The sequence below is a fragment of the Typopeltis vanoorti genome, chromosome 3 (genome assembly GCF_054136105.1).
Source record: "Typopeltis vanoorti isolate ZY-2024b chromosome 3, IOZ_Tvanoo_1.0, whole genome shotgun sequence".
In the NCBI taxonomy this organism is placed as follows: domain Eukaryota; kingdom Metazoa; phylum Arthropoda; class Arachnida; order Uropygi; family Thelyphonidae; genus Typopeltis; species Typopeltis vanoorti.
The window spans coordinates 114,345,452-114,371,358 of NC_143551.1; the positions used below are offsets into that span (position 1 = coordinate 114,345,452).

Genomic DNA, 25,907 nt, shown 5'->3' on the forward strand with positions numbered 1-25,907 from the left:
TCGAGGTTCCGAAGCAGAATTGAAGCTGTGATCGATGCTAAAGGTGGTTATTTTGAGTAAATCTTGTTGATAGTATTGTAATTAACTCTGCCTGTAATGTTTTTTTGTCAATTCATTAAATTTAATAGATACAAAGAAGATTTTCTTTTTCCTTACGAAACTGTCAAATTTATCCCGAACACCCTGTATATATATATAATATATAATATATGTAATTAATTTTTTAACTTGGGGATATTGTATATTAGGGTTACCAATTAATTTTATAAGCTTAAAGATGGTACAACACAGGGCAACTCATTGTAAAGGTGGGTAAAGCTCTGATCACTATTCTTAGTATTTTCCCATAACGTATAATGTAAAGCACATCTCACTAAAAGATGTATACTGCAATACATTATGGGTGGGGTCACTACCCAGACCGGTTTCAACCCCTTTTTGAGGTCTCCTCAATGAGTAGCTAGACCCTAAATACCAATGGTTTTTAATCCTATTTCCCAAGTAAACAAACAGTCAAGTTTGCTCCTGCACGTAGTGCAAGACTGAGGCAACTCCTGCAGGTAGTGCAGGACCGATATATATATATATATATATATATATATATAAAGTGAATAATTAAAATTAATCACTTTATATATATATATATATATATATATATATATATATATATAAAGTGAATAATTAAAATTAATCACTTTAACCAGTTCAAATGAATAATTCCTAAAGGAGTCTAGTAAATGTAATAAAAACATGTTTATAAGTTACTTAAATATAAAGAGCCAACAGGCTTCATTTCGGCTTTTCTTATTCGGTTTTAAAACAATGTGGGATTTAATATCCACTTAATTTGAATAATCTTTATAAGTTTTATATATAGGTTTTCATTCTCAACAGAAATTATAACAGCTTAGGTTAGGTTAGGTTAGTTTATAATGAAAAAAGTAAGGAAAGTACTTCTTTTGCACTTAGGTTAGGTTAGTTTATTATGATTTCCAACCGATAAAGGTTAGGTTAGGTTAGTTTATAATGATTTCTGATTTCATTGAGTGCGAAAGAAGTACATTCCTTACTTTGTTTCATTATAAACTAACCTAACCTAAACTAACCTAACCAATACAGGTTAGGTTAGTTTATAATGATTTCCAACCGATAAAGGTTAGGTTAGGTTCAGGGCCGGCCATCTCGGGGGTACGATGGGTGAAATGCACCTGGCTCCTACGATGGAGTGGGTACAGTCGGTACACATTTGCGGAAACGTATTATATTTCGAATGTGTTTTTTTTTTTTTGTTGTTGTTGTTTGTTTTGTTTTCCTGTGCCAAAATCATTCGCAGGTAAGAGGTTTTACAATACGTTTATTTCGAATCCTTTAATTTTTACCTTTCAAAAATATTTTAGGGCCCCAAAAGATTTCTTGCACCTGGTCCCCTTTATAGAGAAGGTCGGCCCTGGTTAGGTTAGGTTAGTTTATAATGATTCCCAACCGATAAAGGTTTGGTTAGGTTAGTTTATAATGATTTCTGATTTCATTGAGTGCGAAAGAAGTACTTTCCTTACTTTTTTCATTATAAACTAACCTAACCTAAGCTGTTATAATTTCTATTGAGAATGAAAACCTATATATAACCTATATATAAAACCTATAAACATGTTTTTATTACATTTACCAGATTCCTCTAGGAATTATTCACTTTAACCGGTTAAAGTGATAAATTTTCGTAAATTATTCACTTTAACGGGTAATTATTAATAACTGGATTATCACCATTAACATTACTGACAGGATGGGTGAAGCACTAGTGCTTTTCATATTCCCCTTTATCTGTAATGAGAGTTGTTTGGGAATGGGAAGTTTGTGAACAGTTAAGCTCGCCCTCTGAGGGCAGTAGCTATGATCGGTTGAGAGAAGAATAGCCTTCGGTCTTTTGTGTTTGTAATAATCAGTCTCATTGTAATTGACAGCTTGTACGATTAGTGGGTTTGAATGTGAACTTGACTTCACGAAGAATTTTTCTGCTAGATTACGAAGAAAGAAGGAAATGTATGGAATGTCGGTTTCTCGGTGGATCTGTGAATTTCTGATGAACCACGGTGCATCCAGGATCATCCTAAGGCATTTCTTTGGATTCTCTGCAATTTCGAAATGTTTGATCTTGAAGTGTGACTCCATGCTGGTGAGACGTAGATAATGACTGGACGTATTACCATCCGGTAAAGAAGCGACAATTAAACCATAACCTTTAAAACCCTAAACAGCCTATTTCTCAGTTATTCATCAAAATCATTCATAGAGTATTCGTTGTTTAAATACCGTATTTTTCCGTGTATAAGACTAAACTTTTTTCTAAAATTTTTAGACAAAAAAATTATGGTTTGTCTTACACACGGGGGGAGGGGGCTTAACCGGTTGAGAAACCCGCGGTTGCCGTGGCGAAACTGCCGGTACCTTATCCCCGCGAACAGGCTTCCTCCAACCACAAGCCTTTGTTAACTCTGTCGATTAACGTCCTTAACAGCTGATTCTGAATAAACCAATCAGAACTCTGAAAGCATTACCCCACCAACGAGTTGCAGACGTATGCAACTCGTTGGTGGGGTAAGTTAATGCATTAACAATATTTTGAGGGCTAATCCATAAAAATGTCCGAAAATAAAAAACGATTGTCATATTCTTCAAAATTCAAGTTAGAAGTCATCAAGTATGCAAAAGAACATGTAAATAAAGCTTCACAGAGACAGTTTGGACCTCCTCCTCCCAATGAGTGTATGATCACACAGTGGAGAAAACAGGAAGAACAACTAATCAAGATGCCAAAAAAGAAGAAAAGGCGCCTTGAGAGAAAAACCAGCAAAATAGCAAAACTTGGAGCAGAACAATAAATAGAAAAGCGATTTTTTTTATTTGTTGTTGTTGTGTTGATTTGTGAGACACATCCATGAAAACATTTCCACGTAGATTTTGTTGACTGAAGGTTTGACCACTATTGATCTACAAAATTGCTTGCTATATATCTCCAACTTAAGGTTACTTTTTATTTATTTATTTATTTTTGCTTACCTCCCGTGTTTTCTATTCTTGAAATTTCCTCTGCCAGACTAGTAACAATGGCTTGCTTCACTTCGCACGAATTACCCTTCATCAGATTCAACAGCCACGACTGAACCCTCTCAAGTGCCGCCATCTGGCGTAGAGCATGAACGGATGCGATTTGCAAGCGACTGTAATTGCTGCATCTTCTGGAGAAGTCCAGGATATAATCCACAGTGCTAGAGTCACCAAGGTTACCTAATGCTTCCAGCACATCAATAGTCACAACATTTTCTTCGCACGTATTTGATTCCTTTTCAAGGAAAAAAAGCAGCGTCCTTGCAAATTCTCTACGTTCCTCTTCGGTGACGGAAGACCGAGCAGCCATGTTGGATCCACTGAGCGCCAGTGCACCTATGAAATTTGAATCATCAGCATTGATGGCTAATAGCCGTCGGACTGCAGATAATCCTGATGTTGTAGGACGTGGTAATTCAGACAGCAAGTCGACTATAAGCATACGGTTATCGACAGTAGACCAAAGAGTTTCGTCTTCAATGAAGGATATGATGGTCTGCAAATAAATAACACAGTAAGTATTTCTAGACTTCATGGATTTTAAAATGATTAGAAAGAAAGAACACAAGGGCTGAATTTGTAGTTTATTCATTTATGTATTTTATTTTATTTTTTATTTATTGTTTGAAAGAAATGTTGTGGGGATGTGCCAACACTGAAATGTATGTAACTGGATATGTCTATTCAAGTCATCTGTCGGAAACACGTATTATGATACGATAGCCATGAAATTTAGATGCGTACGGCATCATTCCTCTTGTTCCATCTCAGATGAATATCTTTAACAGCTCTTTTTTATGACTGAATTCGCACTTCCTTTACATTAATTTGCCTGAAACCTCGATCTAATCACCATTCTTTCCTCTCCATTAATTAAAAGTCACGTGTTCCTTCAGGTGAATAAACGCTGGCATCATAGCAAACACAGTTCGGAAATGCAATAATATTCAGCATGACAATGCACATCTCGCACACCATTCAAAAACGATCTTTTTGTCACATTTCCATCTGGATTGTTCATTTATAGCAATACACAAAACATAATCTTGGAAAAATATTAACATAACATGAATACGAAAGAAGAAATGGCCTCTATTCTTCTAGTTTCGTAAAATAGTTCTGGTATTTGGTTTAAAGGCTCAGATTGTGATTATCCATAGAAGTGGCATCCAGACAAGAAAAAAGACGTCAGAGTTTCCAGCTTCTGAGGAAAAATGAGAAAAATCCGATATTTTTCGCTAGAATCTTCAGAATTCTAATATAAATATAATTTATATTCATTCGTTATATAATTTTCTTAGTGTGGATAATATAGCGGACGCATTTTGTTGGAAAGACTAGAGAATTTTCGAATTCAAGGCTGTGAGTGATTGGACCACCATCTCTAAAAAGTTACTTGTCATTTCTGAGTCTCTCTCTCTCTCTCTCTCTCTCTCTCTCTCTCTCTCTCTCTCTCCCTCCCTCTCTCTCTCTCTCCCTCTCTCTCTCTCTCTCTCTCTCTCTCTCTCCCTCTCTCTCTCTCTCTCTCTCTCTCTCTCTCTCTCTCTCTCTCTCTCTCTCTCTCTCTCTCTCTCTCTCTCTCTCTCATCTCGAGATCAGGGTGAAAGAGAGTGAAATCCAGTTGGTTAGTTAACATTTGATGGACATAGAAGGTCCAATCTGTGCTGACATAGATAATGATGCATGTAGCCTTATTAGTCACCCAGCCACTTATTAAAATAACCAAACCAAAGTAACCTAAAATATTCCTCTAATGATAAACATTCATTTTCCTTTTTTTTAAGGAAAGATAGTGGATAATTATCACGAAATATTCTATTAATAATCCAACGTAAACTTGTTTAGCTGTTTAAAGAGTTGACGAGTAAATTAAATACACAAATTTTCATGAGTAACATGTGAGGGACGGAGCCGAGAGTTAACATTCTGAACAGATAGATTTAAACCACAAGGATTTGGAAATATTTATCAGGGATTGCAAGAGAAGATGTACTTTGAGTTTATGTTAATAGCTATGAATAATTAATGAGGGATTTATTTACTGTACTTACATTTAGGTTCATTTATAAATGATTTGTTACATATAAATCAGTAGTTTAAAATATTTATATAAGTACAGTAAAACTCCTTTTTAACACTTTTTAGGGAACTGATGGAAAAAAGTGTAAATAGCAGGAAATGTAAAAAATCATTAAAAAAGGCTAAACGATGACTTGCTGCTAGTATGTGAGTCTACATACTAGATTACAAAATTTAATAACTGAAAACAAATGAATTTACAATTACTTACATTTATCTATTTAAAAAATCTTTAATTGCTGATTGATTTTGCTTTTTCTGCACTCTTATAAGTTCCACCTGTCTCTCCATAGTGTATAAGGCATTAAATGCCCCATCGTCTCCTGATGCACATGCAATACACCGCCTCAAAACAAAGATAGCTTCCATTGCTTCTTTACTAGTAGGGACGATAGGTTCTTGATCACAGTCTTCTTCAACCACTTCTTCTTCACCAAGGTAGTTGGAAAGGATGTCTTCTACACTTGGTACCATTGATGTGATCACACCAGCATCAACATCAACATAGTCTTGAAATGAGGAAGACTCATCCATCACATACCAGTTGTTGGGCTATGACATATCTTCTTCTTTCTCCTGTAGTTGTTCCTCCTCTTTTGCAAACGTAACTCCTGCCTTCCGGAAACAGCTGGATATGGTTTCAGGAGTAACATGCAACCATGCTTCGGCCACATAATGCATGGCATCAAGGATTGATATGGTCATTTGTTTTGGGTCCATACCATTATCATACATAAGCACAGCTTTTTCAACAAGCATTTTTCTATATTTCCATTTAAATGCATGGATGATGCCCAGATCTAATGGCTGAAGCTCACTTGTACAATTAGGGGGAAAGAACACTAATCTAATGCTTCTGAGCTGCAGATTTTCAGAGTGTGCAGAACATTTGCCTAACAGTAGTAGTAGTATTTTGCGGTAATTTTCCCCCATTTTAGCATCCAGAGCATGCATGGTGGATGTGAAAATGCTGCTGGTCATCCATGCTGTGCTGTTGGCATCATACTTAGTAAGCAGATTTTTCACGTTTTCTTAAAACACCTTGGCTTTTTAAATTTACCAATTACCAGCGGAAGTAATTTTTCTGATCAATCAACATTGACCATGACCAAAACAGTTACCTTCTGATTGCTGAGTTTTCTACCGTGGCACTTCTCTCCTTTAAAACACAATGTTTTACTTAGCAGAATGATATAAAAGAGCCCAGTTTCATCAACATTGAAAATAGTTTTCGGTTCATAGTCCTGAATAATAGTCTTTAGTTCATGTTTCCACTGGTTTACAGTTTCCCCTGCAACACTATTACTTTCTACACACACTTGATTATATACAATGTTGTGACGAGTCTTGAAACGATTAATCCATTCATTTGACGCAGTAAAACCATTAATCCCCAACCTCGCAGGAAATTCAAGGGCTTTCGCTCGGAGTATAGTACCATCGACTGGAATACCCGACGCTCTCGTAAAAAACAAACCAGTCCACCACAAGTTTATCCAATTCACCGTATGTCGATGTCCGGATATATTTTCGTTTTTTTTGACATAGCGCCAGATTGCTTTGCATTGAGTTCGATGCTTGACCTGTTTTTTACTATCTTGTTCAAAGTGAACACGGAGAGACCAAGATCTTTTGCTAATTGAACATGTTCCGGCATGCCAATCTACACGTCGCAGAATTGACATCTTTTCTTATACCGAAATACATTTTCTGTCTTTTTTCCTCCATGTTACTAACTTGGATCGTTCACCACCGCAACTGGAAAGCAACTATCACACGATAAATTACCAGAAATTTTGCAGTATCAATTTGTACTGTGATTGAAAAATCGCGGTAATCCGGATTTTTTTATTATTATTATTATTAAAGCAGTTACATACATACATAACTCGGAATAACTATTCTAGAGCAGTGGAAAATGTCTAAATCTTAGTGTCTAAATTTCTCCTTCCATTAGCCAGATGAAAAATCCGAAAATATTTTCGTCGCTTTTAAGCAACTAAATATAACAAAATCACTAACCATTCAGTGACATGAAATATAGCACATATTTTGAAATAAAACTCTCGATGAGTCTTGACTCCAAGAGGTGTCTGTATAGTAATAATAAATATAACTCTGAATAATTTTTTGTTTTTACATTTCAATATTTCTCCGAATAAATTCTTACCTTTTCAGCTGCCTCCCCGCCTGCTCGGCTCAGTAACATCAGTAGATCCCGACAGTAAGAAAACTGCGTTCGGCATATGGTGGAGAGAGACTAAGTTAAAAAGAACAGAAAGTTTCATTTACTAATTTTTAAAGTTATAAATACGCTCCTTGAGCAACACACTTTAAGAATGCCGCGTCATTGGCCATCTAGTAATGAAAAATGACGTGAACAATAATTCAACAAGAAACCAAAATTTATTGATATTTTTAAGTTACTGTCATCAGTGAAACTCGTAAACCAATAGTACATTAGTAGAATAGGTGAGCTAACGATTTTGTATTTTATTAATTTTTATACTTTTTTGTATTTTTTATTTATTTTTACCTGGTTCCGGAAACCTGCTCAAGAGAGACCAGACATGATACTTTTTCAAGCCACTTGAAGGCTTCAATAAGGAGGGCTGTGGTTTCACACCAGGCGATGAATTTCAACTATCACTTAAAGATAATCGTCAACTTCATCCATAGGAGTGAGGAATTGATGGAGAGGATCCAGAGGTGAGTGATAAAGATTTTTTTCGGTTTCTCCATATTCCACAAAATTTGCTTTTAACATCATTCATTGTTACTAAAATTATTCTGCTGCACTCTTTGAATATAATTAGGTGTCGTAACGTAAATAGCTGCTTCATTACATTATCGTGAAGCACACAATTAGCGGATAGTATTTTTAACTTAAATCTTAAATTCATTCACTACGCAAAATATCCATTTCAAGCTGACAAAAATTTTCACTCGATGTTGACACACCCATTGCGTGCTGTACCCGTTGAAAGGGGTAAGAGCCAAAGGTTCACTGACTAACCACGACTTGCGTGTAGCACAGGCAGTACAACTTGATGTCTTTAAGCCGTTGCACTGCATCGTTACGAATTAGTCTGTTGAGTACCATGTCTGTTGAAGACGTGTATATGCGATGGATTACATCAGTATTGGTGTCTCGTCTTCTTAACAAACAGAAGATAAATCCCATGTCGGTATGCCATTCTTCAAGAATATTGTATAAAGTGTAGAACGTTTCTCGTTAGGCATCAAGTGGAACTCTTTAGCACCTTTTGCACCTATCGATTTTTATCGATAGGCAGCTGGTGCAGTTCTATGACTTACTAGAAAAGAGGCGATGTTTATTATCCTAACTTTTTTTTATTAAATATTAATGCACGCATGAGAGGTTAAAAACCTACAACACGTGAATCTCAAGTGTGGGCAAACTAGTATTTATTTGTGTGTGTGTGTGTGTGTGTGTGTGTGTGTGTGTGTGTGTGTGTGTGTGTGTGTGTGTGTGTGTGTGTGTGTGTGTTCTTGTTTTGTTTTGTTTCCAGAGCCTTTCAAGTGTTTGTTAAAACATTTCAAATTAGTTGGTATCAATCTATGATCACTATCGATCATTATCAGTTATTTACAATCTAAATGTCGTGAGTTTAATTTAATTTTAAATTAAATTTTAATTAAAATTAAATTTAATTTAATTTAAATTTAAAATTTAAATTGTTAATAAATCTGAACCAAAAACAACATATCGACCAGGAAGTTATTGAAGTATTCAATTATTGAATTCCTTTGTTGCAAAGTGCAACCATGAAAAGTGCAGAACAAGGGCGAATTTACGCTTTCTTCTTCTTCATTCCATGGTCCACAAAAGATCGTAGAGTAGATATTAGGAAATATTCCTTACAGAAATCTTCCACTCATCCTTGACTGACACTTTGCTTTCAGTTCTGTAAGTGAAGCATCTATCCATTATATATATTGTCCTGTACAATTTATTTTTGGCCTGCTTCTTTTTAGAAACATGAACAATGTAAATATACTTTAGGTTTATAAACATGCACTTGAAAAGAAAACAATACCTGAAGAATTTTGCAACAAAAATAATGTTCTTTTTAAATAAAACTTTTTCAGCAGTCATTTCAACGAACGTTTAATTGTCCCTTTGTTCTTAAATAAGGGATGCTATTTTTATTATATGAATATTACTATCCACGAAAGGTTGAATGTTATCCTGGATGATAAGAAGTGCAATTTGGTATCACTTTTTCATGCACCACGGCCGGTGGAAGAAACACAGAGGTACAAAAACATTCATATATGTCCATGTATTTATATACACATAAGTATCCATGATACATCTTGTTATTATTAGCCTCGGTGGTAAAGAAAGCCTAATAAAAAAAAAAGTAATACGCATTCGTTACCATTAGGAACAACTAATGAATTTGGAAATGACAAGCTTATGATAGGGAACATGATCATGAATATGCAATTTGCAAGCTTTTGTGAAGCGATATCATCTGTCAGTGAATTTGCTGAGATTACGTATCGACATAGTAACTGATTTCAGTAATTTTTTTTTTTCATTGTATTACAGAAATCGTCTTACATCTTAATCTTACACAGAGATTAAGCATATAAGAAGATGATTAAAGAAAATTTACAGGAATGAAAAAAAAAAAAAAAAAAAACTGCGACTGAAGATGAAAACCATATGGCGAAACCAAACACCGATGTCCATGATTTCGACATATTTGCCACGATAAAATGACTGAAGAATAAGATAATATATTTGGCTAGAAAATCAAAGATAATCTTTAGTGATGGAATATTTAGGAATATTTCACTTTACTGAAATGTCTTAGAACTCGGGAAAAGAACTGCGGAACATATTCTACCTATCATTAGGAAAATAATGTTTTATTTATGATATTTATTTATTATTATAAGCGTCATGAAGTTGGTGTTCATTCATAATTGCAAAGCTTCGGTAAATGGATAGAAATAAAACTTAAATTCATTTCAAAAGTGAACAATATTTGCTTAGTTTATTGAAGTTTGAAATAATTTAGAAGAATATAAAAGAGTAAAATTACACTTGGCAAGAAGCCAGTTAGAAACAGCAGATGAAACACTTGAACACAGAACAGAGTCCAAGGCATGAAAGGGAGAGTAGTGAAAGAAGATCCTAGTTTAAAAAAAAAAAAAGAAGTTAAAAATAAGTTGTTAAATAAGTGAATCATTTTATGGGAGGAAAAGAAACAAAAACTATGAACAGAAATGAATATAACACGATACTTTTCTCAAAATATCCTCCTAATGAACAGGCATCGTTTATAACAAATGCCACATGAGATCTCAACAACTGATTCGTGAGTTTCAGTTGTTGCTTTTCTCTCCCTTTATATTTTTAAAAGTCATTTTTATATCTCCTCTGTGACCATTTCTCGAGTACCGTATTATTTTTTTTTTTTTGTCGGAATCGCTGTAATTTTTTTTAAATTAGAGCACCTTTTTTTTTTCCTTAAGGAAAATTTCTACTTTAGACTTCTCAAGAAATAACTCCTTAAAGCTAGGATAAATTATATCATAACTCAACTTTTTTTTTATTAATTTTCGTAAATAGTGCCAATAAATACAATGCAAACGCGCGTGTGTATGTGTGGAATAACTGAAAAAAGTATTTCATAGCAGTCCAAGTTTAACAGAAAGGGTTGATGCATTCCTATCCATTCAATCGAAACTTGTATCCACTCTAAAAACGAAGCAATAGAGACACGAGTACGATGTTCAGTGGTGCGTAGCAAGTCTATACGCCTGGAAAAGAATTTTCAATTTGCGCCCTGAACCATTTGTTTAATGTATAGACAAAATAGGAAGCCCCCCCCCCCCCAACACACACACACACAACATATTACTTGCGATAAACGTGTCCCCCCTACTCTTCCCTTCGTTGCATCACTGACTATAGTTGCAACTGGCTATCGTGTTCAATAAAAGGAGAAATGATCCGAGGCAATCATAAAAAGGTATTTCACAATAACATTTTTGTATAGTGACGTCATTCTTTATCAACAGCAACTCCACCCACATTCACTTGAACCCAAAATAACTACTTTAGACACCTACACATACTGACGAATATTTTATTTTTTGCTTTTAGCATAAAAATTATATACTTTCCTATTGTTTTCCCACTAAAATGGTCCGGTTAAAACCAATGACGTGGCTCGGGAAATGTTAGAAAAATCTCCACTACTGTCGGCCTGGTGGATAGAGTGAACAGCATACCCACTCAACTTGGTTCGAATCCTATCGTAGTGTGTGATTATCTTTAGGTGGAAGATAAATTTCATCACTAGAAGAGAACCAACTGCTTTCTCATTTGTCTCAAGGAGCATGAAAATGTTTTGTGCATACAGTAGGGTTCTCAGATGATTTAAATCTTAGTATTAACATGCTACATATGCGGGTTGTACATTCATAAATAAATAGAGATAATTAAAATTATAAAATGGCATTAAAATCTGTTCGGGAACAGCAGAGTTATAATATACGTCGGATGAATTAATGAAACGAATATAATAGGTGCACGTATTTTGCAACGGCATCCTAAGTACATGTTAGAAATTCAAATATAAATTCTTAATCGGTGTTTGTTAAAATTTTCACCAATCATTATTTTTATTCATTATTTAAAAATTATCGTGTTTATGACACTAGTTATATGCGCTCATATAACCCATTTAAAGAATTAAATATATTGCAAATATGTACTCACTTCTAAGTTGAAAGAATTCCTAACAGATGCCGCCACTGATAACGGCCCTCTGTCCATGTTTAAAGTCACTTCTAGGTCTACTATTTCCAACACTGTTGACACTGAGAGATTAAAAAGAGACAGATTAATAGGTACTTTTTAATATACACCTAAAATAACACTACGCTTTTGAATATACTTAAATGAATTGAATTGAATTCAATAAAATATTGAATTTTGCCTTTAAATTATTTCTTAAGTAAAATTTACTTGTAAGTTAACACATCATGTTCCACCAACATTAAGAAGCTTCGGTTGTTTACTAATTTAATACAGATTAATGATGAAATGCAATTTTATACTCTTTTTCTGATATTTTACTTCAATCTTCCTCATAGCCTTACCGAGAATACCATATCTTGAGGAAACGGCATGGGGATTAACTAATGACACTCGATTTCAAAATTCCAATCCTTCTGCCGGCCTATGTGTTTTTTTCTTTATAATTTATTTTTTTAATAAATAAATCCTCTATCCTCTGCATTTCGGTCGATTGATTTCAACGAAGCCCTCTGGGTGGAAACATCTTGGTTCGAATTCCATCTAGGACATACATACACTTCACAAAAAAAAAAAAAAAAAAAAAAACACCTTTATCAGAGCGTTTTAAATGAAAGTGAATTAGCCAGTCTCATATAAGAAAGGGGAAAAAATTATTCCTTCCAGGAAATCGAGTTTTCATCCCGCAGCCAGGCAGACTGGGCAGGAGAACACACGCAATTTACACACAAAAATATATATTTAGACATAAGATTAACTACCTTATCCTAAATTATGGTTATAAAAGCCAATCTTTTTCGGGTCAAGGGGGTCTTAAAAACCTATAGGTACCACGGATTATTATTATTAAATTTTATAACTCATTTTCATTAATATGGAGTAGACAATGTTTTTTTTTTCTCCTAATCTTTTTTTTTTTTTTGGAAACCGGTAGACAACCATCTTTCTCCTCTCTCCGTCGCTTAGGTTGAAAGCATTACCCCCCCCCCATTGATTTCTCAATAACAGCCGCCTGACTCGAATCAAGATAAATTTTGATTAGATTCAGGTACCCTTATGTGTTCTACAGTGAATTTTGCTAAATCGTGGAATTAAAAACCCAGGTCTTTCTGGAGGAAAAAGAAACCCCACTTGGATATGTTGAAGATCGACCAATTCTGGAAGCTAAAGAAAAAAAAAAGTTATATAATGGTGACAAAGTCATTCTTCATGAAATTCTTTATGCTATCTTCATGAGCGTTACCACTGGATCATGAACGGCTTGCTTTAATTTCTTTTTTCTTTTTTTTTCCCTCTCTTTCCTTCTTTTTCTTTTTTTGTAGAAATATCAAACTGAATCATGTGTTGTTTAATCTGCAATTAAATTTCCAATATTATTAATAATAACTCATTTTTCCTTCCATTAAATTTGCATTTTCATATTAGCCACCGCTTGGAACTTTTTTATTACGTTGAATTCGTATACTCAGACTGGGAGACCCACCAAATGTTTTCACTCACGACAAATTTCCTTCTGCGAAAACATCCTTTGATTAAAAAGACCCAGGTTCGATTTTCTTCTTAGAACAAGAGGACCATTTATTTGGGGATTTTTCAATCAAATGTGAGTTAAGATCATACCGGATTAGTAGAATTTTTCCTTCCCCTAAACTTGGCTTTCCCACCTCGCAACCTACAAACCGGTTAGAAAACGCAAGCAATGGTAGACGCAGCGGAGTATGGATGTAGAATTAACATGCGATCATTGCCAAAAAAAATAAATAAAGAAAGATTGGGTGAGAAAATACATTCGGCCATTCGTTCTGGAATCTGTTTATCTTTCTTGGTATTTTTTAAAAATGTACAACAGATTTCATTTAAAAAAAAAAAAGACCGCTGATAAGCAAATAAAATGCAACGTTTCGACACCCATCTCGTTGTTTTTAACAAATACAAACTATATTTTGTTCTAGTTTTGACTACATTATGATTTACAAGAATACCTTGTCAAGACAGTTTTGAAATTAAACTTTAGTATCCGTAGATTCCGGAACTTAAATAGTACATCAATTGGGATCTTATAAATCACATCGGATCTGTTAAAATACATTCATTTGACTATTACGGTGAGATACTTACATAGTTCGTTAGTATCACTGGAGCGAGCAGTCAAGAACTCCTGGACCAGGATCGAAGCGTTTTTTATTGCCCTCTGTAGATCGGAAAGCCGTGAAACTATTGGGAGTTCTGAAAACATCAAATAATTATCTCAGTAAAAGTGGAGGGAAATTTGTTCTGACAAGTAAGTTTTAGTTATTTTTTCATTCGTGCGCTTACAGTATACGATGGTTGTCGAGAAATGTTAGTGACATTCTGTGTAAAAAAAAAAAAGGAGGGAGAAAGTTAGTAATAATTATTATTTTCAATACTACTAAACTATTCTCTCTCTCTCTCTCTCTCTCTCTCTCTCTCTCTCTCCTTTCTTTTAAGTAGGTTTTACAATATCTGCGTCATGACTCATTCTATATTCATTTTGTCCATGATCCTGAATGGATTTTAGGGAACCTTACAAAAGTTTTTCTAGACATTTAAGTCTTAAGATTAAATCGGACCACTATATTTCAAAACGATACAAATAACTCTGCTCTAGTTGGAAATACTTCAACGATACTTTGGTATTTAGATTCTTCACTAAACTTGTCCAACATTCTCATTTTTCTTAGAAACAAGAATATGCTTAGCGGCACAATTGTACAAGATCATAATTTACAAATGAAGTCAATTAACACTATGTGAAGTACACAAATATGAATGTATATTTAGTTGTTCTAATGAATTACGATATCAACAAAGGAATTCTATATCAAAACACTTTTTTTTTAATTTTTTTATAATTTTCCAGGCTACCTTTCTTACTTGTTTAGATGAGTCCGCAAAATGTAAAAACAAAATTGGAATTTAGTGTACTTCGTTGTCTGTTTTATTGTTGTAATGGCGATAGTTGCTGCTGTACACATTGTATTGTACTTTTTATTCATTCATAGCTGTTTGCTGGAGTGTAAAATTTAATGGATATCCGTGTGTAAATATTTCTTGGAGTAGTCGCTTTTCATTGTATACTATTACTATGAAGTAAAGAAGATAAAGCACACTCGTTTCTTAACGCATAATGAATAACAATTGGTTACGGTTGTTAAGCGAGTTGATGATGCATCTCATTAAAGCAGTCGTTAAAAAAATGCATTGAGGTTTAACTAGGTCATCTTACTGCTGTTCTTACACGTAACCTTACTGGAGATTAAAAGAGCAATCGGACTTCGGTTGATTAAGTGTGTTTAACAAAAAAAAAAAGTGCACGGATAACATAAAAAGAATAAGAAATCCCATCCTTGCAATCTTCTTTGCAGTAATTGTATGGGAAGTTGATCACTCACCGGCAGAATCAGCAGAGAGGGCGCTACCAGTAAAATTCAGTTGTTTTTCCACGTTGTCGAATCGAAGATCATCATCGATAGATCGCTTCAGTCGCTTTTGAAGCTGCAAAAGTAATTAAAAATAGAAATAAAAATTCTATCCTAGTTCCTATATTGCTTTGTTATAAAAACAGTGCTAAAGCGCATGTTATTCTTTTTCGACTTGATATGCAAATACCATGTCGGGCATTGGACATTCTTAAAATTGATTAACGTTTATTAAATTTATAGTTTAGTGATATTCAGAAGGGCGAAAAGGTCATAATTTTTGAAATCCCATTCAGAAACCTAAATGAGCTCCTCATAGGAACTCCTATTCAAGGATCAGTAAAACAAGAATATATTTTACACTGTCAAAAATTAAGTAGACGCATTTCATTCTAGAAAGAAAGTAAAAATTAAATTGGGTATTTAGTATTCAGTTCACACTTGGCATTGAGTTTATTTTATTCATTGCGTTATTTATTAAATAGTAAATCAAAAGGAATGTGGTTCCGGCGAGTCTAAACCAGCTATTAGACGCACCTTTTCTCAATAAAAACAAAAAAAATACACCTACTGTTAAAGTAAATTTAGTCTCCACCCGTAAGTATGACGTCACATCATCTTCTGCTGCGGAAGTATCTCGTCGGTTTCGACTTGATGAAGATTGCAAAAGGGCTACGGACAGGTTCCCATCTGAAAAGTATTCATGAAACATAATGTTATGGATTCAGTTCACGCTAAAAGACATAAAATATATAAAAATGAATGAAATAAATTTTTTAAAAAAAATTAAAGAAAAAACACTTATGGTTGAATAGTAGCAAATATAACAAAATCAGTACATCAGAATTAGGAAACTTTTTTTTTCTTATTCCAGTCTGATATCAAGATATTGTGCTTATTTAAACACAACGGAAAAGTCTCCTTAGTTCGGTCGGTATTGATAACGTCCTTTGATTAAAAAGCCCTGGAATCGAATTCCAGGGATTTTCAATAGGACACGAATCTTTATAGGGACTTTTTAACTAAAGGCGAGTTCATCGGCCTCATAGACGGTGGAGATTTTTCCTCCGGAAACTCCGGAAATCAGATTAACCACCTTATCGTATTAAAATAATGATTAAGAGAGACAAATGCTTTTTCCATGTAATCGGTCCTTAAGGACTCTCAAAATGGCTTCCCAATTATTTCCAGTATCGCATAAGGAATTTTTTTTAATGTAATAGCTTTGATGTCATGAATATTTTTGATGGCTTCAAGTGATGGATTCATTTGGGGATTCCCCAACTAGACCAGTTAGATCAGTGAAACCCGGATAAGAAAGTTTCACAATTACATAGAAACAATGCTGTTCAAAGATGTGAAATAATATTTCTTTATGGATGTAGCTTTTCTCTCTTGCAGGAAAAATGGAGGTGTGAAACAATCCACTAGGAGCCAATTGATAATAGTAATGAACGTAACCATTTTTGCTTTGCTTCAAGTTCTGAATGACTAGTGATGAATGGGATTGCATCACAGTGGGTTATTTAAACAAATACAAAGCTAAATAGTGATGGTTGTCAAAAGACACGAAACATAATAGCATTATGGTGAGCGCATTCATCCATGCATGGTTGAGTTTAACACGAAAGCTCAATCCACAGATTTTAAATTAAAAATGTTCGGAAGAAAAACAAGAGGAATGCGCGATTATAAGAAAAATAACATTGCAGTATTTTGTAAGCATAGATTTTGAAGCCCATATTGTTCTGAGAAAGAAACCAGACCAAAATAATAATAAGAAGAATATGGCATATTTTTATAAAAGAATAATTATGTTGTCGTAGTACGATTAGAAATTTATTTTTTATTTATTTATTTATTTTTTTTTTTTGGATTCTGTAATTCAGTTTCATTTTGGATAATTTCATCTCAATACATACATGCAGCATTTTTTCCCCATATTTTTGGGGAACATCGAATGCCAACAAAAATATAAATAAATAAAACCCAGCTGTTACCAATGCTTTCAAGTATTTAATACTGTTCTAAGAAATACAATTTCGCTGCATTACAATAATGGAGTTTTTACGCTGAAGTGCTGATTATAAACTGTGTGAATAGCAAACTGCAGCAGACACGTACGCGTAGTTTGGGCCACCAGCAACAACAATAGTTAGGACTAAGTTGCCTCAGTTGGTGAAACAGTGGCTTCAAGGACATCGTATTCATTTGCTAGTAAAATTTCCTACCCTTTGAAAAGGAGTTTTGTCCTGAATTCCGGTCTTGCAAATGTTCTCTCCTAATGTATTCATTAAAGAAAAGAAGAATTAGTTTCCGGTGTTTCGATTATTTTGTTTTTTCTTCTTCTCTAAATAATAAAATGTGTCGTCATGATTTTTCCTCATTTCTGTTTGCTGCCTTACAGACTTAACTATACAACTGTGGTGGTATGAAGAGGAAATTATGTGAAAAAAATATGCATTCTCTGTCATCCGAGGAAAAATAAGTTTACCACATTCTGCCTTTCCATGGCTATAGCTATTTCATTCCAGGTTATCTTCGTTTAGAACAGGTTGGATGGCGTTTAATGTCAATTATTCAACTTCCACTGAACGCGTGTATCTGTCAGCGCCACTTTGTAACGCTGACAAATTCAAATTTATCAAATTTTCCATTTTGGTTTAAATTGAATAGTTTTAATTCCCAGCTGGGGGGGGGGAATGCATCTTTCTGCAACCATCAGCGTTTCCACAATTTTTTTTTTTTAAACAACTAAGTTTTCAGTAACGGGATCTTAGAATTAAAATCTTAGATCTCGTTGATGGCTACATATGTGTAGAGGAAATATATTTAAATGTATCATAAAACTTTTTAGTTTCGCCTTACTTAGACTTATTCAGTTGATGTGACTGCAAATTGCTCATCCGATTAACGCTTTACTCGTCTTTAATCTAATACGCATCAGGTTAAAAACGCATCAGATTTACTCGTCTTTTTTTTCTTTCTTTTTTTTTTAATTCAAAATAATTGAAATTTTGTAGATAGACGCCGTCATGTATCTTTCCAGATCCCCCCCCCCCTACTTAGTCTTACTATTAAAATACAACAGAGGTCGTCGGATACATTTTTTGAACGCCACTTATTGTTGCTATGTCGACATGGAAACATAACGTCACACCCATCTTAGATAAACAAACCGAACTATACTATTATACAAAGAAAGGACACGATGTTCTTTTTTTCTTTTTTTTTTTCATTTTTTCCTTTTTAAATTTTTAAGAAAAACTTTAAAAACCTTGTTATAATATCGTACCCAAAAATTTAGATTTCAATTTATTTTAAAAAAAAGGATAAAAAAAGGATTAATAATAAATTCGAGTTATTTTAGCCAATTTATTCAATCAAGAAAAAGATTATGAAGAAAAACTGAATCAACAACTAGACTTTGAAGAAGACATAAATAAAATGAGCAAAAACCTAACAGAAGCAAAAATCTCAGCAGACATCAAATTCGAAAGCAACAAGCATAGAGACAAAAAAACCTTCAGAGGAAACCTTACAACTAATAAAAAAAGAGTAGAATATGAAACAAAACAAAACTTAACTTCTAAAATAGAATATGCAGAACACTGCAAAACAATAAAGAAAAAGATGAGAAATTAAATAAGATCTTATAACACTATAAAAATAAAAGAAATAATTGAAAACAATAAAAATATGAAAATACTAAGAAAACATTTATCAGTTGGTAATGATCAAATAACTGCAACAAAGGATAAGAATGGAAGCACAATAAGGAATCAAGAACAAATCATAAAAAGACTACAAGAATTTTATAGAGAACACGTTAGTGATCCTTCAATAGATAAATTAAATATAAATACAATTTCTCCATCAAATATGGAATTCATTCCCCCATTCACCTCAGATGAAACAAAACAAGCATCAAAACAAATGAAAAATGGAAAATGTCCTGGTGAAGACCTAATTCACATAGAATTAATTAAATGGGAAGGAAAACATAATTCACCATGTCACAAACTTACTAAATCTATGCCTAGTAGAAGGGAAGATACCAAAAAACTGGAAAAATGCTACTCATTTAAAAAAAGGAGACAAAGAAGAAGTAAAAAACTATAGACCAATCAGTATTCTCTCTAATCTGTACAAAATTATCACAAAAGTAATAACAAACAGTGTAACCCCCCTCTTCTAGACTCAAATCAACAGTAGAACAAGCAGAATTCCGTAAAGGCGTTAACACAATTGATCATATTCATGCAGTAAAACAAATAATAGAAAAAGCAGAAGAAAACCAATTGCCTTTCTGTTTAGTCTTCATTGATTATGAAAAAGCATTCGATTCCATCAAAACTAATGCAATGATCAAAGCACTCCAGAATAGGGAGTTCCTGGAGAATATATGGACCTCCTCCAGGAAACATACCACACTGCAACAGCAACAATCCAACTTCACACGAGTAGCAATAAAATATCAATTGAAAAAAATGTCCGACAAGGAGACTCTATCACACAAAATCTTTACAGCAGTCCTTCAAGAATTATTTAATAATATAAACTGGACAAACCTTGATATAAAAATTAATAACAGAAACTTAACACACCTAAGATATGCAGATGATATCATAATTTTTGAAAACACTCCAGAAGACCTTAACATAATGATAGAATATCTATATAATGAAAGCAGAAAAGTCGGTCTAAAAATAAACAGAGAAAAAACTAAAATCATGTTTAATCATTTTGTAACACCATAAAACATAATAATAGAAAACAATTTCTTAGAAAGAGTCTCTTCATACACATACTTCGGTCATCTCATTGATCTAAACTGTGGACTACAAAAGGAAATAAATAGGAGAGTTCAACTTGCATGGAGTGCATTCAGAAAACTGAAAAGCATTTTACAAAACAATGTTGTCCCACTGTGTTTAAAAAGAAAAAAAATTAGCCAGTGTATACTTCCAGTCATCACATATAGTTGTGAAACTTGGGCTCTGACAAAAGCACTGACAAATAAACTAGCAACACTCAAAGAAAAATGGAAAGGCTGATGCTAGGCATCACATTAAAAGATAAGAAGCGAAACACCTGGATAAGAAGTCAGACTCAATGACAACATTCTTCACCATATGCGACTAAAATGGAAATGGGTCGGACATCTATCCAGAAGAGAAGAGAAGACGAGCGATGGACCACCATACTAACAAAGTGGATTCCAAAAGAAGAGAAACGAGGCCGAGGGCGTCCTAAAAGAAGATGGGACGATGAACTGTCAAAATTTGTTGAAAAAAATGGTCAACTATAGCCAACAACATAGAAGGATCGAAAGAGCTGGAGGAGGCCTCCGTCCAGCAATGGACTGAAAATGGCTGAAAAGAAGACTTTAAATCTGTAACTCCAATCGAAATTTATTCCAAAATGGCATAAAAGTACTGAATTGTTTCACACCATTTTATCACATTTGCAATGAAACAAGGAATTGACTCACCTGCGCTGGTCATTTGCCCATTGTGAAATTCCTGTATCTGTTGAGCATTCAAATCCAAGTGTTCTCTGTTGTTCATTGCTGCCTGACCTACAGGCGCTAGAAAAATGACATCCTTATTGGTCACATGGCGACTTACTAGTAAACGGCTGTTAAATTCTGGCATGTAATTCGTGTACGATGCCAAAGAAGAAGTATCGCTCGCTCCTTCATGTCTGTTAATGAAAAATAAATAAATATCTGTAGATTTAAAATTCAACAAAACAGTGAACATGAATTTTGATTCAAGAGTAATTTTTTAAATAAGAATCATCGCCGTAGTTTTAGAGGAGTTTCAGTTCACTTTCTCTTTCCTTTATTACGTTCTTTCTTTGATTGTCATACTTTGTATGACTGTGATGTCTCTTCCCCACATTCACAAATGCATCACATTTAAAAAATAAAAATAAATAAATAACTACTTTTCCATTAAAATGCCCATATATATATATATATATATATATATATATATTTGATTTCTTTTAATTTAATTTGTTTTTTCAATGATATGTCCTGTTTCTCAGTATTGTCGAATATATATTCATGCTCTTTTAGACGAAGGCTGGAAGTTCTTCCAGTTCGATTATGTACAAGAGACCACATGACAACTCAAGAAGGGTAATAATATTCCAACTAAAATGTTAATCCATTAAAAATAAAAAGGAAAGATTGCTACTAGAAAAGCAGAAATATTCTGAAATGCCCATTCACTGTAAATGAGTAGCAAGTTTATTTCATATTTAGGAATCTCCATGCCACCACATTCTGAAACTATATCTGCTTTTAAAATTTGAGAAATGCGACCATATTTAAATAATCAATAGTCAAATTCATTATTGCAGGGTCCTCTCTTCCTCTCTCTCTCTTCTATCGCAAACTGTCTTCTATTTCAATTATTTTTTTAAAATAATATTCTGACACATTCCTTCCTTAAAAGTGTCACATAATTTAAGGATAATCCCCCAATAATTTTAATACCAGTGTTTGCTATGTAACCACTAATGAAATATTTACATTTAAAATTTGAATTCTTAGGTATTACTAAACTTCCAACTTTTTCAAAAATAGGAGGATAAGAACAGCCTAAGTTTCATCGAAACCTCCCTAAGTTGGTTTCGATGAAACCATTTAGCCAAAAAGACCTGAGTTCAGTATACGAATTTTTATCAAAGTTACCATAATGACTGTTAAAGAGAGTTAACAGGTCTCGGACGGTGTTTGAAGATTTACCCTCCCGAAACGCGTATTTTTTAATCCAAGTTGTAGAGCGTTTACAACACGTATTATACGGTTTTTTTTTTTTTTTTGTGCACTCTAAAACATGGAATTTCGTTTGAATGGGTAAAACGAAATACCAAATTTTATTAAATTTCATCTAGCTAGTGTGCAATTATTAACAACAGTTCGAATCATTTTACCGATAAAAGTGAATCAAATAAATATTTTTTTAAATAATTCTAATGCATTTCATTCAACAAAGAGAGTAGGCAGGATTCTTTAGCCCTAATTAACTTTCTGAAGAGTAGTGGGCAGCCAGTCATCATCCTTCAAGCATTTACTGACAGTAAGACCGAACTTACCAATAAATCAAAGCTTTTCAGGACTGAGAGTACGGCAGACAAGTGCTGCGATCTCGTGTTATTGTCTGTAATAATGGAAGTTCTACGGTCGATTTTGATCCGATTCAAACGACATCTGAACCACATTCACATTGTCTTGTGTGCATCATAACTATTTATCATCATAATAATAAGAAATATTTAATAATTTATATCCAACAGAAGGGAGGTTATTGCAATATATAATTTTGACACCTTTCTCTCCTTTGTGCACTTATATACAGTATAGTCTGAATGTACAAAATTCGAATGGCTTAACAAATTTTGCAAGGCTTCCGAATACCAAATTTAAATAAATTCCGAACAGTCAAGAGTGACAGAATTACTTATGTCCTGACGGATGAACAAAATGGTTTTTAGGTGTTTATGCATTTTGTGAACACACTTTAAATAAAAGAAAGAAAAGGAAGATAAAAATAAAATGAAATAAATGATGGTAACTTTTTTAAGTGTGCAATATATCTAAACATGAAGAAACAAATGGTTATTTGTACTTTGCTTGAAAAAACTAGCAATAAAAAAAATTATTGTTCACGTCTGTCACCATTGTCAGTTGCGTCTAATAATGATTCTTTACTACCTTAATGTTCATTTTTTAAAATATTTTTTTAAAATTTATCTGATAAAATTAACCACAACAACCCATCAGTGGCATATAAATAATTTTCAGAGGTGATTTTGAAATATCTGATTGTCTTAAATTATTTATCATGTTCAACTAGAAAGGTTTTGAATTTCATGATATCTGTATAATATTGCATCCGCATAATATGCCCAATATCTGCATAACGGATGTTATGCATGATATCTCGTTAATATTCGAATAGCTGCAACCTGATTGACGGAGTAGATAAAGTTTCCCGTCTTCAACCAGTAGGCTGTAAGTTCGAATCCCACCGTAGACTCTGATGTTATTATTACAACGTGACACCTTCCAAGGAGTTCAAAGGCTCATCGCAGGAGGGCATCGTGACACCTCCAAACTCATCGCGGGAGGGCATTCTACTTTGCTACATATACGTCAACCGACTCACCTACTACTTAATTTTCCAATTTATGTGCCCAAAAAGTGGAATTATTATTATTATTTGACACCTCCAGGGAGTCCAAAGACTCATCGAGGGAGAGTGTGCCAACAGCATTGAACGATTGGATCCCTCCAACTACTAACCGCGGTCAAACTTACTTAACTGAGCCACTAGTAGCAGAGGCTCTACCAATCGACCAACCTTCATTATCCGCCATTTATTTAATCTTTAACTCTTAGCCCGCACGTACAGATGGATGAAAGCTATCGACTTTAGCACGTGGAATCCACATTAAAATAATAATAATAATAATAATAATAATAATAATAATAATAAACAATACAATATCATGCAGCTATCAGGAAACTCGATGTATTGCAGATTTTTTTTTTCCAGCATATTATGCTAATAACGCACACTATGTTGAAACACATTAGAAAAACTAATTATTCATTAAAACAGTACCATAATGAAAGCGAACTTGATTAAATATAAAAATTAATTATTACATATCCTCACTTATAAGCGTAATGTGTCTTGTGCTTTCCTAAAGGAGAAATCTCTGTGACAGACTGGTTTCTATTATCCAGGTTAGTGACAAAAGCGTCCGTCAGATGGCGTTTGAAATTCCGAACTTTTTCATCCGTATCGTTATAGGCGAAGCGAATTTCTGGAATCGACCCATTAGCCAACTGCACGAACTCGAATGGTGTAGAATATAAGCTGTCGTACGTGTACACACCTATAGATTAAAAAAAAAATAATAATAATAATAATTTAAAAAAATATAAAGAAAACAAAAAATATTTAAAGCTTAATTTCTAAAATTGCATTTGCTGGAATGCAGTTTCCAAGAAGTAATGGTGGACAGAATGCTTCAAGGAACCAATGGAAACGTGTAACGTAGGCAACTAGCTAAGCAGCTGTCATTTTGAAAAGCAAATTAGAACGTTACACGCATAAATATATTTTTCAAAATAAATTTCGATATATTTATTCATTTATTATTAATTAAATTTGGTACGATAATTAGATTGATGAATGATGTGCATATTTTTCTAACAGTATTTAAAAGTTCGTTTCTAATTTCTGAAGTTTTTGAACGGCATTCTCGTCAATTGAATTAAATTTAAGACTATGGGAAAGCCTACAAATTATGCCTAGTTACACGGAGCTTTAGTCACGCAGTAGAAAACGTTTATAGAATATAAACCATAATTATAAAGAATGATTTCATATGTTGGAGCCATGAGCAACGAGAGGGAAGTCAGCAAGGTTAAAACTTACGAGATACCAGCCTTTATGGAAGGACAAATTTTAGACCTCACTAACATAAATGAATAATTCGACACTTATTATCTAGTTGACTCACAGAGATATGAATTAATTATTTTAAAAGATGTAATTGCCGCTTAATAATAGGTATATTTGAACGCTATAAGCAGAAGCCGCACTAGCGTCTTTGGCGCCCGCATGCAATTTCTATCTAAGCGCCCCTGTAACGATCCGGGCGTGTGTGGTTCTGCAGGCAGGAAGGGGGCGTCTTCCCGGTGGCGGTGCCCCCTTCGTAGCGACGCCCGCATGTACCGCATGCTCTGAATGCCCGCTTCCGCCGGCTCTGGCTATAAGTACAAAAAGTTTCCTTAAGCCTCTTAACGAAAATACTGCCATCAAAGTATAGTAATAGTTTATACGTTAAAGATAGTTTGGGTTTTCATTTACATTATTGAAACTCTACAGTCAATGTGTATTTGCGTACGAAAAGTGATGTTTTAATTTTTTAAAATAAATTTATTCATATTTGAATACGAAGATAGGGAGTCCGATGAATCCTCTGGCGCTGGCTCTTAACAGCTAACTATTTACTACTACTACTACTACCATCACTGATATAGCTAGAGCTTTTTCCGCGAGAGGTGGTCCCTGAGTTTGCCGCCCCTCTCAATACACACCAAAAATACTACAAAAAGTCAAAACGACGTATAGGGAAATAAATTAAAACATTTATTTTTGAAGTAAAACTTTAATTTTAACATTCTAAAATGTTATTTTTCTTACTTTTCTGTTAGCAAAATCGTCAATGATATTGGCGAGGTTATTTCATAGTAATGTAGGTAATTAAGTAAAGGGAATAAAAATCCCTTATTGTTTTTCAGCCAGTATGCGAAACTCTAAGATCGAAAACTACGATCTAAACGTTTTATGCCGACGAACTGTCGGCGGATCCAAGCGTAAGTGACCACTTGGTAGTGCCACACCAAGGCAACTCGATGCAAAGGTGGAGCAAGCTCCCTCACTATTCCT

General features: G+C 33.9%; 1 protein-coding gene across 1 annotated transcript in view; it reads right to left on the reverse strand.

Moving 5' to 3' along the window:
- The window catches only part of LOC150108482 (uncharacterized), a 69,800-nt gene that overhangs the window by 27,967 nt on the left and 15,926 nt on the right, over positions 1-25,907 (reverse strand). The window contains exons 5-12 of the mRNA XM_090415890.1: positions 24,123-24,345; positions 20,921-21,132; positions 15,998-16,116; positions 15,400-15,502; positions 14,105-14,212; positions 11,948-12,048; positions 7,355-7,444; positions 3,058-3,601 (exon numbers count right to left, since the gene is read on the reverse strand). Coding sequence (XP_090272016.1) covers positions 3,058-3,601; positions 7,355-7,444; positions 11,948-12,048; positions 14,105-14,212; positions 15,400-15,502; positions 15,998-16,116; positions 20,921-21,132; positions 24,123-24,345 — 1,500 coding nt within the window. The remainder of the gene's footprint in view (positions 1-3,057; positions 3,602-7,354; positions 7,445-11,947; positions 12,049-14,104; positions 14,213-15,399; positions 15,503-15,997; positions 16,117-20,920; positions 21,133-24,122; positions 24,346-25,907) is intronic.